This window comes from Microtus pennsylvanicus, chromosome 5 (assembly GCF_037038515.1).
Source record: "Microtus pennsylvanicus isolate mMicPen1 chromosome 5, mMicPen1.hap1, whole genome shotgun sequence".
In the NCBI taxonomy this organism is placed as follows: Eukaryota; Metazoa; Chordata; class Mammalia; order Rodentia; family Cricetidae; genus Microtus; species Microtus pennsylvanicus.
Window position 1 is genome coordinate 36,197,646 of NC_134583.1, and position 10,467 is coordinate 36,208,112.

At 49.6% G+C, this 10,467-nt stretch overlaps 1 protein-coding gene across 2 annotated transcripts; it reads left to right on the forward strand.

Moving 5' to 3' along the window:
* Positions 1 to 701: 701 nt before the first annotated feature.
* Fabp5 (fatty acid binding protein 5) lies at positions 702 to 4,902 on the forward strand. Of its 2 annotated transcripts, XM_075971494.1 has the most exons (4): positions 717 to 1,069; positions 3,513 to 3,685; positions 3,987 to 4,088; positions 4,638 to 4,902. In XM_075971494.1, exons 1-4 carry the CDS (start codon positions 859 to 861, stop codon positions 4,689 to 4,691), a joined length of 540 nt encoding a protein of 179 aa, XP_075827609.1. In that variant the 5' UTR covers positions 717 to 858; the 3' UTR covers positions 4,692 to 4,902. The 2 variants fall into 2 exon arrangements, with proteins under 2 accessions (XP_075827610.1, XP_075827609.1); XM_075971495.1 differs by lacking the exon at positions 3,513 to 3,685 and having other exon boundaries at positions 702 to 1,069.
* The last annotated feature ends 5,565 nt before the right edge of the window (positions 4,903 to 10,467 follow it).

The window sequence follows — 10,467 nt, forward strand, 5'->3', positions numbered from 1 at the left end:
AACTCGGCTCTCCATAAATTTTGTTCACCATAAGGTTCCTCTCCTCACTGTCTCACAGACTCTTAGGTCGGCTTGGGATGCCATGGATCTTATAGCTCCTGTCACCTGACTGTCCTTGGAGCCTCACATTTTGTGGGACCTCTATGCATATCAAAGTGATAAAACACAAAGTATTCGAGGTAATTTGCTAATTCATAGCTCCACCAAAAACCCCCAAAGATGACGGAAGGAATCGTTTTGACCCCTTCTAGGGGAAGAAAAACTAGTAAGACTCTTCAGTGACAATGGCAGTCACCTAAGCTGAAACTTGCTACAGTTGAGTGGAGAAACCGAATTTCCAAAGTCATTCTAATCTCACCCAGCAGCTGCTGCTAAGATTGTCTAGCTCAACTCACTCGGGCCCAAGAGGAGGCCCCGAAGGCGGGAGGGTGGGGTCAGCAGGTTCTTTTTAGAGGGAGCAGGATGTAGGTTTGTCAAGGTTAAGGACACTGCAGTTTATCAATCAACTTATTAATCAGCCAATCAATGCCCATAAGCCAGGCGTTGGCTAATTAGTTCCTCTCGAGTACTTGGCAAAAAGCAAACGGGCGGCGGCAGGGCGGTAGGGCCATGGCGCGCAGGTCCGTGGGGTCCAGGCTGTCCCGGGGAGGGGGAGGGGTTCCTGGGCGAGAGGACGTGCGGGACTGTGCCGGAGCGTCACTGGCGGAGGAGGAGGGCGCGCCAGGCGAGTCGCAGCTTGCAGGAGCTGCGGGAGACGCGTGACTTCACTGTCGGGCGCAGTCAGGGTGGCACCTACAGACCCCAGGCACGGCCCCCGGCGTAGGGGGCCGGGGAGTGGCGAGGGGGCGGTCCCGGGTGATGCGCATCTCCTATTGGCTGTCCGGCACCTCCCCACTGCAAGGCGATTTAAGCCGCGGTGGAGCCCGGAGCCGCACAGCGCCCCCGCCACCGCGTTCTCCCTGCTGCTGCTTTCGTGCTTGCCCGCCCGCCATGGCCAGCATTAAGGACCTCGAGGGGAGGTGGCGCCTGACGGAAAGCCAAGGCTTTGAGGAATACATGAAGGAGCTAGGTGAGGATACACCGCCGAACCCCCGGGTTCTCATTCCACGTGCAGGTATCCCCTTCAACCACGCGGCCCGGGGAGCTGCATGGAGCACCATGCGGCTGTTAGGATGGAGTGCACGCCTTTGCTACTCGGCTCCGGACGTGGTGAACTACCCACTTCTCTCCCTTTCTGCTTCTCGCCCACGAGGCAGCCCCTCATTGCTTCCGGTCTTGCAGGGGCGCGTGCCAGCCGTCCTGCTGTGGTCCCCCTACAGATGAACCCCCTCAACGTTCCATTATTGTTCTAACTATCCTCACCTGGTGCCCCCGCCCTGCCCCACCACCTGCCCCCATCCTGGCAGCACCCACTCCCCTTTCCTACCCTGCTGCATCTTTTGTTCCTAGATGGCGGGAGTCCCCTTCCCCCGTCTCTGTAGGGACACCGTGTGGTAGGGCGTGGTTTCTGCGGAAGCCCTTTAGAGTCTGTGAATGAGGATGCTGCTCAGATCTCTTTCTATGCAGCATCTCTCAGGCTCTCTCCTTGCCCCTGGCTAGGCGTGGCTCCCGCGGCGCTGGACCGGCTGCTGGCTCTGCTGGCTCTGCTGGCTCTGCTCACTCTGGACACAACTCTGGGTAGCTGGTGGCCTATGGGCAAAGCACGGAGAAACCCGTTGTACAACACCCAGCCACTTTTCTGTTCTGTCCCGTGAGTCAGGAGGGTTAGGAACGAGGAGACCGTGGGCTTGGCTGGAAAACCGTAATCAGAAACTGCTGGCCTGTGGTTGCTCACTGCTACACTATGGGTGTGGTCTTGTAGTAGCCACTTGCCACTTAAAACCTAACCAAGAGGGAGCAAGGTTCAAGTTCAGTATCATTGGAAATAGTGTTTCGTTTTTGTTGCCACTTTTGCCTACTCTTAAGAGAGGGATAACATGTAGACACATAGAGCAGACAAAGAAAACGGACCTTTGTTCTAGATGCCAGGAAGTGGAATGGAGTTAGCTGAACAGGGATTCTCTCCGGAAAGGTAGTACCGGGACGAGGAGGCAGCTTTCGAGGCTGCTGTCCCCAGTGTCCCGATGACACTGTTGACACCTCCCTGCACACTTCAGAACCAGACTTCATTTTATTTTAGCCAGTATCCAGCACTGCGGCGTTAAGCCTGGCTCTGATGAATCATGCTTGTATTTGTAATATTGTCAGTAGAATGTGAACGCAGGCTTTTGTCCTTTTTCTTTTACCCAGTGGATGAGTAAATCAGCATGAGTCTGGAAAGTGCCATTTGCCGGCCTCGCCCAGACTTCCGGGGGCTTGTGAAGGTGCACAGGCGTGAGTGGGGACCAGCAGAGAGCACTGTTTGCAAGGAACTGGGTGCTTGTGCTTGAGTGGCTCGCTCTCAGGATTCTGGAGTTAGGAAGGTCTGACCCATAGACACTGGGCAAGGGGCGCAGAGCAGAAGGAAGACCCTGGGAACACAGGAGCCTGGTTAAGCATCAGGATAAGTCATTCGGCCTGGGTCATTATCTCCTCTCTTGTGAAATATCTCAGGTTCTTTATGAATGTTGTCACCAAGGGCAAATACATAAATTATAAGCTAATGTGTAACCCAGCAATGTGAAATTCCATACCAGTGTAACTGCTGTAAATAACAGACTACACAAGATAAAAACCAGCCAGATAGTCAAATAGTACAGGTAGCACAGTAGTCAGAGTGCACTGGCAGCTTCCCAGTGCACAGGAGTCTAACCAGGCAGATAGAATGTTGTTGCACAGCTTTCCCAGGGTGCTCCTCCACCTAACATCACGACTGCGTTACATACTGTAGTATTTGAGTCCCTCAAGATTGATTCCCCCCCCCCCCTTTCTTTTTGTAGTCTGTTGACTGTTTACCAGGGGCCTGCTGTGTGCTGGCTGGAGAATATAGTGGCGGATAGAACCTGGTGTACAGCAGGACTGAACTAGGCCCTAAGTTTGCAACTCTGAATATTTTATTTTCATCATCTCCCAACTGCTTTTTAATTTTGTTTTGTTTTCAGTACAAGGTTCCTATGCAGTTTAGGTTGACCTCAAACTCTTGATCCTCTTGCCTGCAGCTCCGGGTGTCACCATGCCTGGGCCGGTGTCAACTGCTTTAGTTAAGGATAAAGTCTTGCCTGACATTCGGAGGACGCACAGCTCAGTGGCTAATAGAGTTTTAGAGCCATGTTGTCAGCACTGGCTGCCTCCAGCTCTATCGTTTCTGGCTAAAGGTGTTTGCCCCGCTCTCCTGAGTCCAGTGGAGACATCCCCACCCCCACTCACAAGCACAGGACGATCATGGGGCTTACATGTGTTATATTGCAAACACTGGATATGTGTATGTCAGCGAGTAAGTGAGAATAGGCCAGGCAGATGAAATGATTACGGCTCCATCGTGGCTTCTGTTGGGTAAGTTTTAACTGATCCGTATGTTACTTCCCGTTACACAGGAGTAGGGCTGGCTCTTAGGAAGATGGGTGCTATGGCCAAACCAGACTGTGTCATTTCGTGTGACGGGAACAATATCACCGTTAAAACCGAGAGCACTTTGAAGACGACACAGTTTTCTTGTACGCTGGGAGAGAAGTTTGATGAAACTACAGCCGATGGCAGAAAAACTCAGGTCAGCTATAACACTGAAATGAGAGAAGCTTCTAGAGTGGCGGGTTAGCTCGCATTAGTGACGCCTTTACTTATTGCCAAGAACTTGGTGTAAAAATATTTTATGAAGTTGAATTTTGATAAATCAGTAAAAGGCCCAGTACTGTGAGATGCAAACATCTTAGAGTTTCTAGATTGTGGATAAAATCGGGATGGTGGATGAAGTAGACCCACCAAGGGAAAGATGAAGACGTGCTGGGGTGGGTCCTGAGAACTCATGTACTTTGGAAGATTGAGTAGTAGAGTACCCTGTGTCTTTGCAGACCATCTGCACCTTCACCGACGGTGCCCTGGTCCAGCACCAGAACTGGGACGGAAAGGAAAGCACAATAACCAGAAGAGTGAAGGATGGAAAGCTGGTGGTGGTGAGTGCCGAACTACTTGTGGCACACTGGGATGGGGGCTCACAGCCACGGTCACCGTAGCGTCTCTGGGGTCGGTGTTTAACAAGAGAAGGAGATTTAGGAAGAAAATATTCAAAATAGCAATTCAAAGCAGAGCACTCATTACTAAGGTAACCCTTGGTGGGACAGAGAAGTGAAGGGATTCCCAGAGTGTAGCTGCAGCAGTTTCTTCTTGCTGCCAAACAGCCCCTTGTACATGCGCCCATACGTGCATGCGCGCGCGCGCACACACACACACACACACTTCCATTTATTTAAAGTAGGAGATATTTGCCAAGACCAAATGAGTAATTTGGAGGTCCTAGTCAGTGCTTTAGTCTTCCGGATAGCAACTGTACCTATAAACAGAACAGCAGGTCCCAGCTCTCCTCAAGTCTGGAAATCCTAAGATGCTTTCTCTTCATCAGCAAGGCCTGAGACAGGAGTTTACTGCATTCTGGCTGTGATGTGTTATTATCACCTATGCTTTGCAGTGTACAACCAGCCTGACTTGTATCTTTCTTCTCCTAGGACTGTGTCATGAACAATGTCACCTGTACTCGGGTCTATGAGAAGGTGGAGTGAGGATGCTTCTCTATTCTGGACAGGAGTGAATGAGCTCAGTTCAATGAGCAGGTCATAAATATCTGTACTGCTTTTTTTTTTTCAGTTTTATTTTTCATGACTGTGTTCAGCCATCTTTATCACCAGCACTTTACATGAAACCCATGTCAGAGTGTTGGTTTAACTGGGATCTTCCCTTTGGTTAGTAAATAAATGTGTTTGTGCTACTTCACGGTGCGTGTGTTCTTCCAGGTAGTGGAAATTGGTCCTCCAATTGGTGATTCAATCAGGAATTGAAAGGCTCTGAGCTATTCTTCTGGGTCCCTATGGCTAATATATCCCAGCACTTTGTAGACTTGGCCAGCTATTTTGCAGCGAATACATGCCCAGTCATTTAAGCTTGTTTTATGCTGTTTGAGCTTGGCGTCAACTCAAGAATTTGAGACTATTCTTATTGAAAGATGGCTTCGTAGACCTTACACTATAAAGGAGTATAAGGTTTCAAGTTCATAGTTTTCAGGTTGTGCAGTTACAACATTCATAAACTGCAGTGGAACATTCGTTTAGTGTACTGAGGACCTTCAACTCCTGGGAACTTTTCTGGGCTGAGGAAGTCTGAATACTGGACAAACGCGAAACACTCCCAGCGTTAGAATACGATGTGCTCGTCGTCAAAGGTTGCAGATGAGCTCCACAGCGCTCAGGACCTTCTGTGCACATCAGAAGCACATGATAGATGTGAAGAATTGAGTTTTAGTGAAGCTCTCTTGCATTTCTCAGGCTCGAATGCAAATACCCACAACCCATATTTAGGAAATAGGTTATAGGTACAGATCTCTGTGTACACATTGCCTGCACATCAGAGGGGCTGACACTGTTATCTGTATTCTGCAAATAAGGGGATGGGTGTTTGACTAGCTGGCTTGTTCAAGGACATGGGAAGTACAGCTGGGTTGCAAAGCTCACTTCACTTCACCATGTCCACTTAGTGTGTTTGGTCATTTCTCAGCACAGCCTCTTCCTGGCATGTGCTGACAGAGTCTAAAGCTCCTACGGGAACGCAGACTTTACTCTGACCACCTACCAAGGACAGGCATCTCAGAAGTCACCGAGTCATACTGTAAGACCAGTGCTTCAGAAGCTGGACCATGAGTGTCGTGATAGCCTGACATACAGGGAGGGCCCTGTGTCAAGAAAGACATGCTGGCCAGTGTGTAGCCATGAGCTGGAAGTGCCTCCTGGGCACTAGAAACGTGGCAAGTCTGAGTTGATCTGTACATACTCATCTCAAAACCCTGGTATGAAAAGTGCACTATCTTAATGATTTTGGGGGGATGGGTGAGATAGGATCTCACTGGGGAGCCTGCAATCCAGCCTCATTCTGAACACTGGGATTATAGCATGTCACCACACCCAGCTCCTATGTGATAAGAAAAAATAGTAAGAAAAGGATGTCTCCACCTGCTCAAGAAATCCAATTAGGTCAAATCAAACTGGATCAAAATGCCCATCGTTTTATTAAGAATGATGCTCTTGGGTGGCCAAGCGCATGGCGGAGAGACAGGACAGCAGGGAGCCCATGCAGTCCTGAAAACCACGTGTCTCTCCTCTGGGAGCTCACTTAAATACCCTGTGGGAGTGGTCCTGACCGCCCCAGGGAGGAGTCAGGACCTGGCATGCTGGGATTTGGAGTCCAGGGCAATGCAACTCCCAGGCCTTGGACAATGCTTTGTATGGCTTAGTCATCTTTTTTTCAGGAGGTCTCCATGCCTGTACCCCCTTTTCTGTTTTCTGATAACTGTAGACTTACGCATTCTCTCTGACCCAAACACTGGCCTAAAAATTAAATTAATTAAAGTATTAATTAGTGATCGTCAGAAGCAGTTTGGCAGGGGTGTGTGAATTGGTTTTCAGCGTTGCAGATGAACAAATGGAGGTGCAGAGCCCAGGATATGTTCCCTCGCCTTGCAAGCAAGTGCAGGTCAGGATGGTCAGAGGTGGCTTCATCTCCGCAGACTGCTACCAGCTGCCATGTGTTAGCACCTGAGCTGACTCCCAACTGCTGTGTCACCCCAGACCCACATCTCTTAGATGGCAGAACAGCTGGCATTTAGGGTGAGGAGACTTTGTTTTAGATTGTGACAAGAATTCCAGCACTCTTAGCAACTCAAGGCTACAGCTACAAAATGCCCAGGCACCTACCAGTGCAGCCTAAGCTCTCCACATGTTTCTAGATGCCCGCTAAGGTTCTGTATACCAAGCCGAAGATCACAGGGAGAACAAACGTCTCCTAACTCTGTGGCACCTCCGTTCTGCCTCACATCAGTCAGGAAACAAAACCCAGAGCCCCATCAACTGTTTTCTTCCTTTTAAATGATTGAACTTGCGTGCTACTAGATTTGGTACTGGAACACGTGGAATCTCTTGAAAGATGTGAGACCCTGGGTCCATCAGATCTGGTTTCTTAGCTACCTCCATGTCACTGACAGTAATGGTATAAACAATGTCTCATTCCATGCTGGCCTAGCATTTCTAAGTAGAGTTTGTTGATGTAAGTGCTTGGACTTTTAAAGGACTATGCTGGAATCCAGGATGTTATCTTAATCCTGGAATCCTTTTCGTTACCCCTCACAATCTGTGACTTAAAGCAAATGACTTACCTTCTGTGAGTCTTTGTTACACTCTGCATCAGAGGAGCAAACACCGCCTGGCTCATGGAGCATCCTTAAATATTAAGACACACCACGTATAAAGCGGTTAGCATAAGGTAAAGTTTCAAGGCCCCACCTGTATTGCCCAATAGAATTTCTGGGATGGTGATGGCAAGAATGCTCTCGTAAGTCTTGTCTGTCTGTGATGGCAGGCACTAGCTGTGTGCGGGTGGACACCACATATCTGAAATGTGAGTGCAGCTGACCCGAGTGACTTAATGCTTAGTCATTGAAGTGGGAATTCGAATACCTGCATGTGGCTGGTGATCTGATTTGGACAGCCCAGGGTGCTAGCCTATGTTTTTACAAAGTCAAATTTCTCATTTTTAATTCCAAGTCCATCCCCTTTTCCTTGTAGTGTTCTCCACCCCAATCTACCCAATCTATAGGAATGCATGCTACTTCTACAGTTCCCAGGTAACGCTCTCTCTCTCTCTCTCTTTCTCTCTCTCTCTCTGTCTCTCTCTCTCTCTCTCTTCCTCTCTCTCTCTCTCTCTCTCTCTCTCTCTCTCTCTCTCTCTCTCTTCCTCTCTCTCTCTCTCTCTCTCTCCCCCCCTCTCTCTTCCTCTCTCTCTCTCCCTCTCTCTCTCTCCCTCCCTCTCTCTCTCTCTCTCTCTCTCTCTGTCTCTCTCTCTCTCTCTCTCTCTCTGTCTCTCTCTCTCTCTGTCTCTCTCTCTCTTCCTCTCTCTCTCTCTCTCTCCCCCCCTCTCTCCCTCTCTCTCTCTGTCTCTCTCCCTCTGTCTCTCTCCCTCTCTCTCTCTCTCTCTCCCCCCCTCTCTCCCTCTCTCTCTCTGTCTCTCTCCCTCTGTCTCTCTCCCTCTCTCTCTCTCCCTCCCTCCCTCCCTCCCTCCCTCCCCCCCTCCCTCCCTCCCTCCCTCCCCCCTCCCTCCCTCCCTCCCTCTCTCTCCCTCTCTCTGCCTACTGTTAGTTTCCCCTTCAGAACACACCTAACTTCAGCTACTCCTCAGTGGTTCCCTGTGTTCCACCCTGGGTGGGACCCTGCAGGCCTCTCTCCACTTCTGTGCCTGCTTGTGTCTTTGTGCTGCCAGTTGTCATTTGAAAATCGGGTTACAATGCAGATGTTCCCTGACCGGAATGGGCCTGTATTGCCATAAGCCCAGCACAAGTCAATAAAGAGTAAGGATAAACTTAGAATGAAAACTGCTTTGATGACCCGGGGCCATGGCTCAGTGTAAGAGTTCACTCTGAAGGCATGAAGGCCTGAGTTTTAATCTCCACCACCATGCAAAGAGCCAGACATGGCTGAATATGCTTGTAATCCCAGCCCTGGGAGCTGAGACAGGAGAGTGAATCTCTGCCTGAAACAGTGATTTTCTGATTGGTGATCTAGAGAGTGCTTCTCAACCTTCCTAATGCTGTGATCCTTTAATACTTCCTCCATGTTGTGATAGCTCCCAGCCACAAAATCATTCTGTTACTACATCATAACTAATTTTGCCGCTGTTATGAATCATAATGTAAATATCTGATACACAGGATATCTAATAGAGTCCCCCCAAATGTTGAGAACCTCTGAGCTAGAGACACTAAGGTGAAGAAGGGTAGAAGACACCTAATGTCCTGCTCTGGCCTTTACGTGGACGTTCACAGTCACACACCTGTCATTCCTATGTGTGAATCGTGTGTGCGGTGGATGCACACACAGACACAGACAGTCAGACAGACACCTGATGTCCTGCTCTGGCCTTTACGTGGACATTCCTGGTCACACAGCTGTCATTCCTGTGTGTGAATCGTGTGTGCGGTGCGCACACACACAGACACAGACAGTCAGACACCTGATGTCCTACTCTGGCCTTTACGTGGACGTTCACAGTCACACACCTGTCATTCCTGTGTGTGAATCGTGTGTGCGGTGCATGCACACACACACACAGTCAGACAGACACCTGATGTCCTGCTCTGGCCTTTATGTGGACGTTCACAGTCACACACCTATCATTCCTGTGTGTGAATCATGTGTGCAGTGCGCACACACACAGACACAGTCAGACAGACACCTGATGTCCTGCTCTGGCCTTTATGTGGACGTTCACAGTCACACACCTGTCATTCCTGTGTGTGAATCGTGTGTGCGGTGCGCACACACACAGACACAGACAGTCAGACACCTGATGTCCTGCTCTGGCCTTTATGTGGACGTTCACAGTCACACACCTGTCATTCCTGTATGTGAATCATGTGTGCGGTGCATGCACACACAGACACAGACAGTCAGACAGACACCTGATGTCCTGCTCTGGCCTTTACGTGGACATTCCTGGTCACACACCTGTCATTCCTGTATATGAATCGTGTGTGCGGTGCATGCACACACAGACACAGTCAGACAGACACCTGCTGTCCTACTCTGGCCTTTACATGGACATTCCTGGTCACACACCTGTTATTCCTGTGTGTGAATCGTGTGTGCAGTGCGCACACACACAGACACAGACAGTCAGACACCTGATGTCCTGCTCTGGCCTTTATGTGGACGTTCACAGTCACACACCTGTCATTCCTGTGTGTGAATCGTGTGTGCGGTGCATGCACAGACATGCACACACAGACCAGGCAGTCAGACAGACACATGGACACTGCATGGAGGATTTGGGAGAGTGCTCAGTGTGTGGATGTGCTTACAGTGCAAGCATGAGTGCCCCAGAACCTATAGAAAATGTTGGCCACATTCACACATGTGCTTGCCACACTCCTGCTGTGGGGGTGGAGGTGGCAGGAGACAGATACAGAGGAATTGCTGGTTTTGTTCTCATCATTAGACTTAGTGAGAGACTTATTCCTCAAAGGAATAAGTCAAAGAATGATGAAGTGGGACATTCAATGCCTTTTTCTAGACTATGTGGGCACACGTATGTGTGTATACCACATGCATACAGTACACTGCATGAACACATACACACACACAAATGAAAGTAAAGTAAAGAAAAAATGCATAGAATACACCCCAGCTCCTCCCCCCACAAAGAACAGCACAGCATCCTGCTGTGTCCCGTGCTTCTCTCTGGATCACGTGGCTGACCCAGAGATACTGCTTGCTGACCTGCCCTGCCCAGCAACATGAG

Excerpts from the sequence above, each read along its gene's own strand:
- Fabp5 (XM_075971494.1), top strand. The coding sequence starts at position 859 with ATGCGCATCTCCTATTGGCTGTCCGGCACCTCCCCACTGCAAGGCGAT. Across the intron at positions 1,070-3,512 it reads GGAATACATGAAGGAGCTAG|GAGTAGGGCTGGCTCTTAGG; the intron begins GTGAGGATACAC and ends CCCGTTACACAG. Across the intron at positions 4,089-4,637 it reads AGGATGGAAAGCTGGTGGTG|GACTGTGTCATGAACAATGT; the intron begins GTGAGTGCCGAA and ends TTCTTCTCCTAG.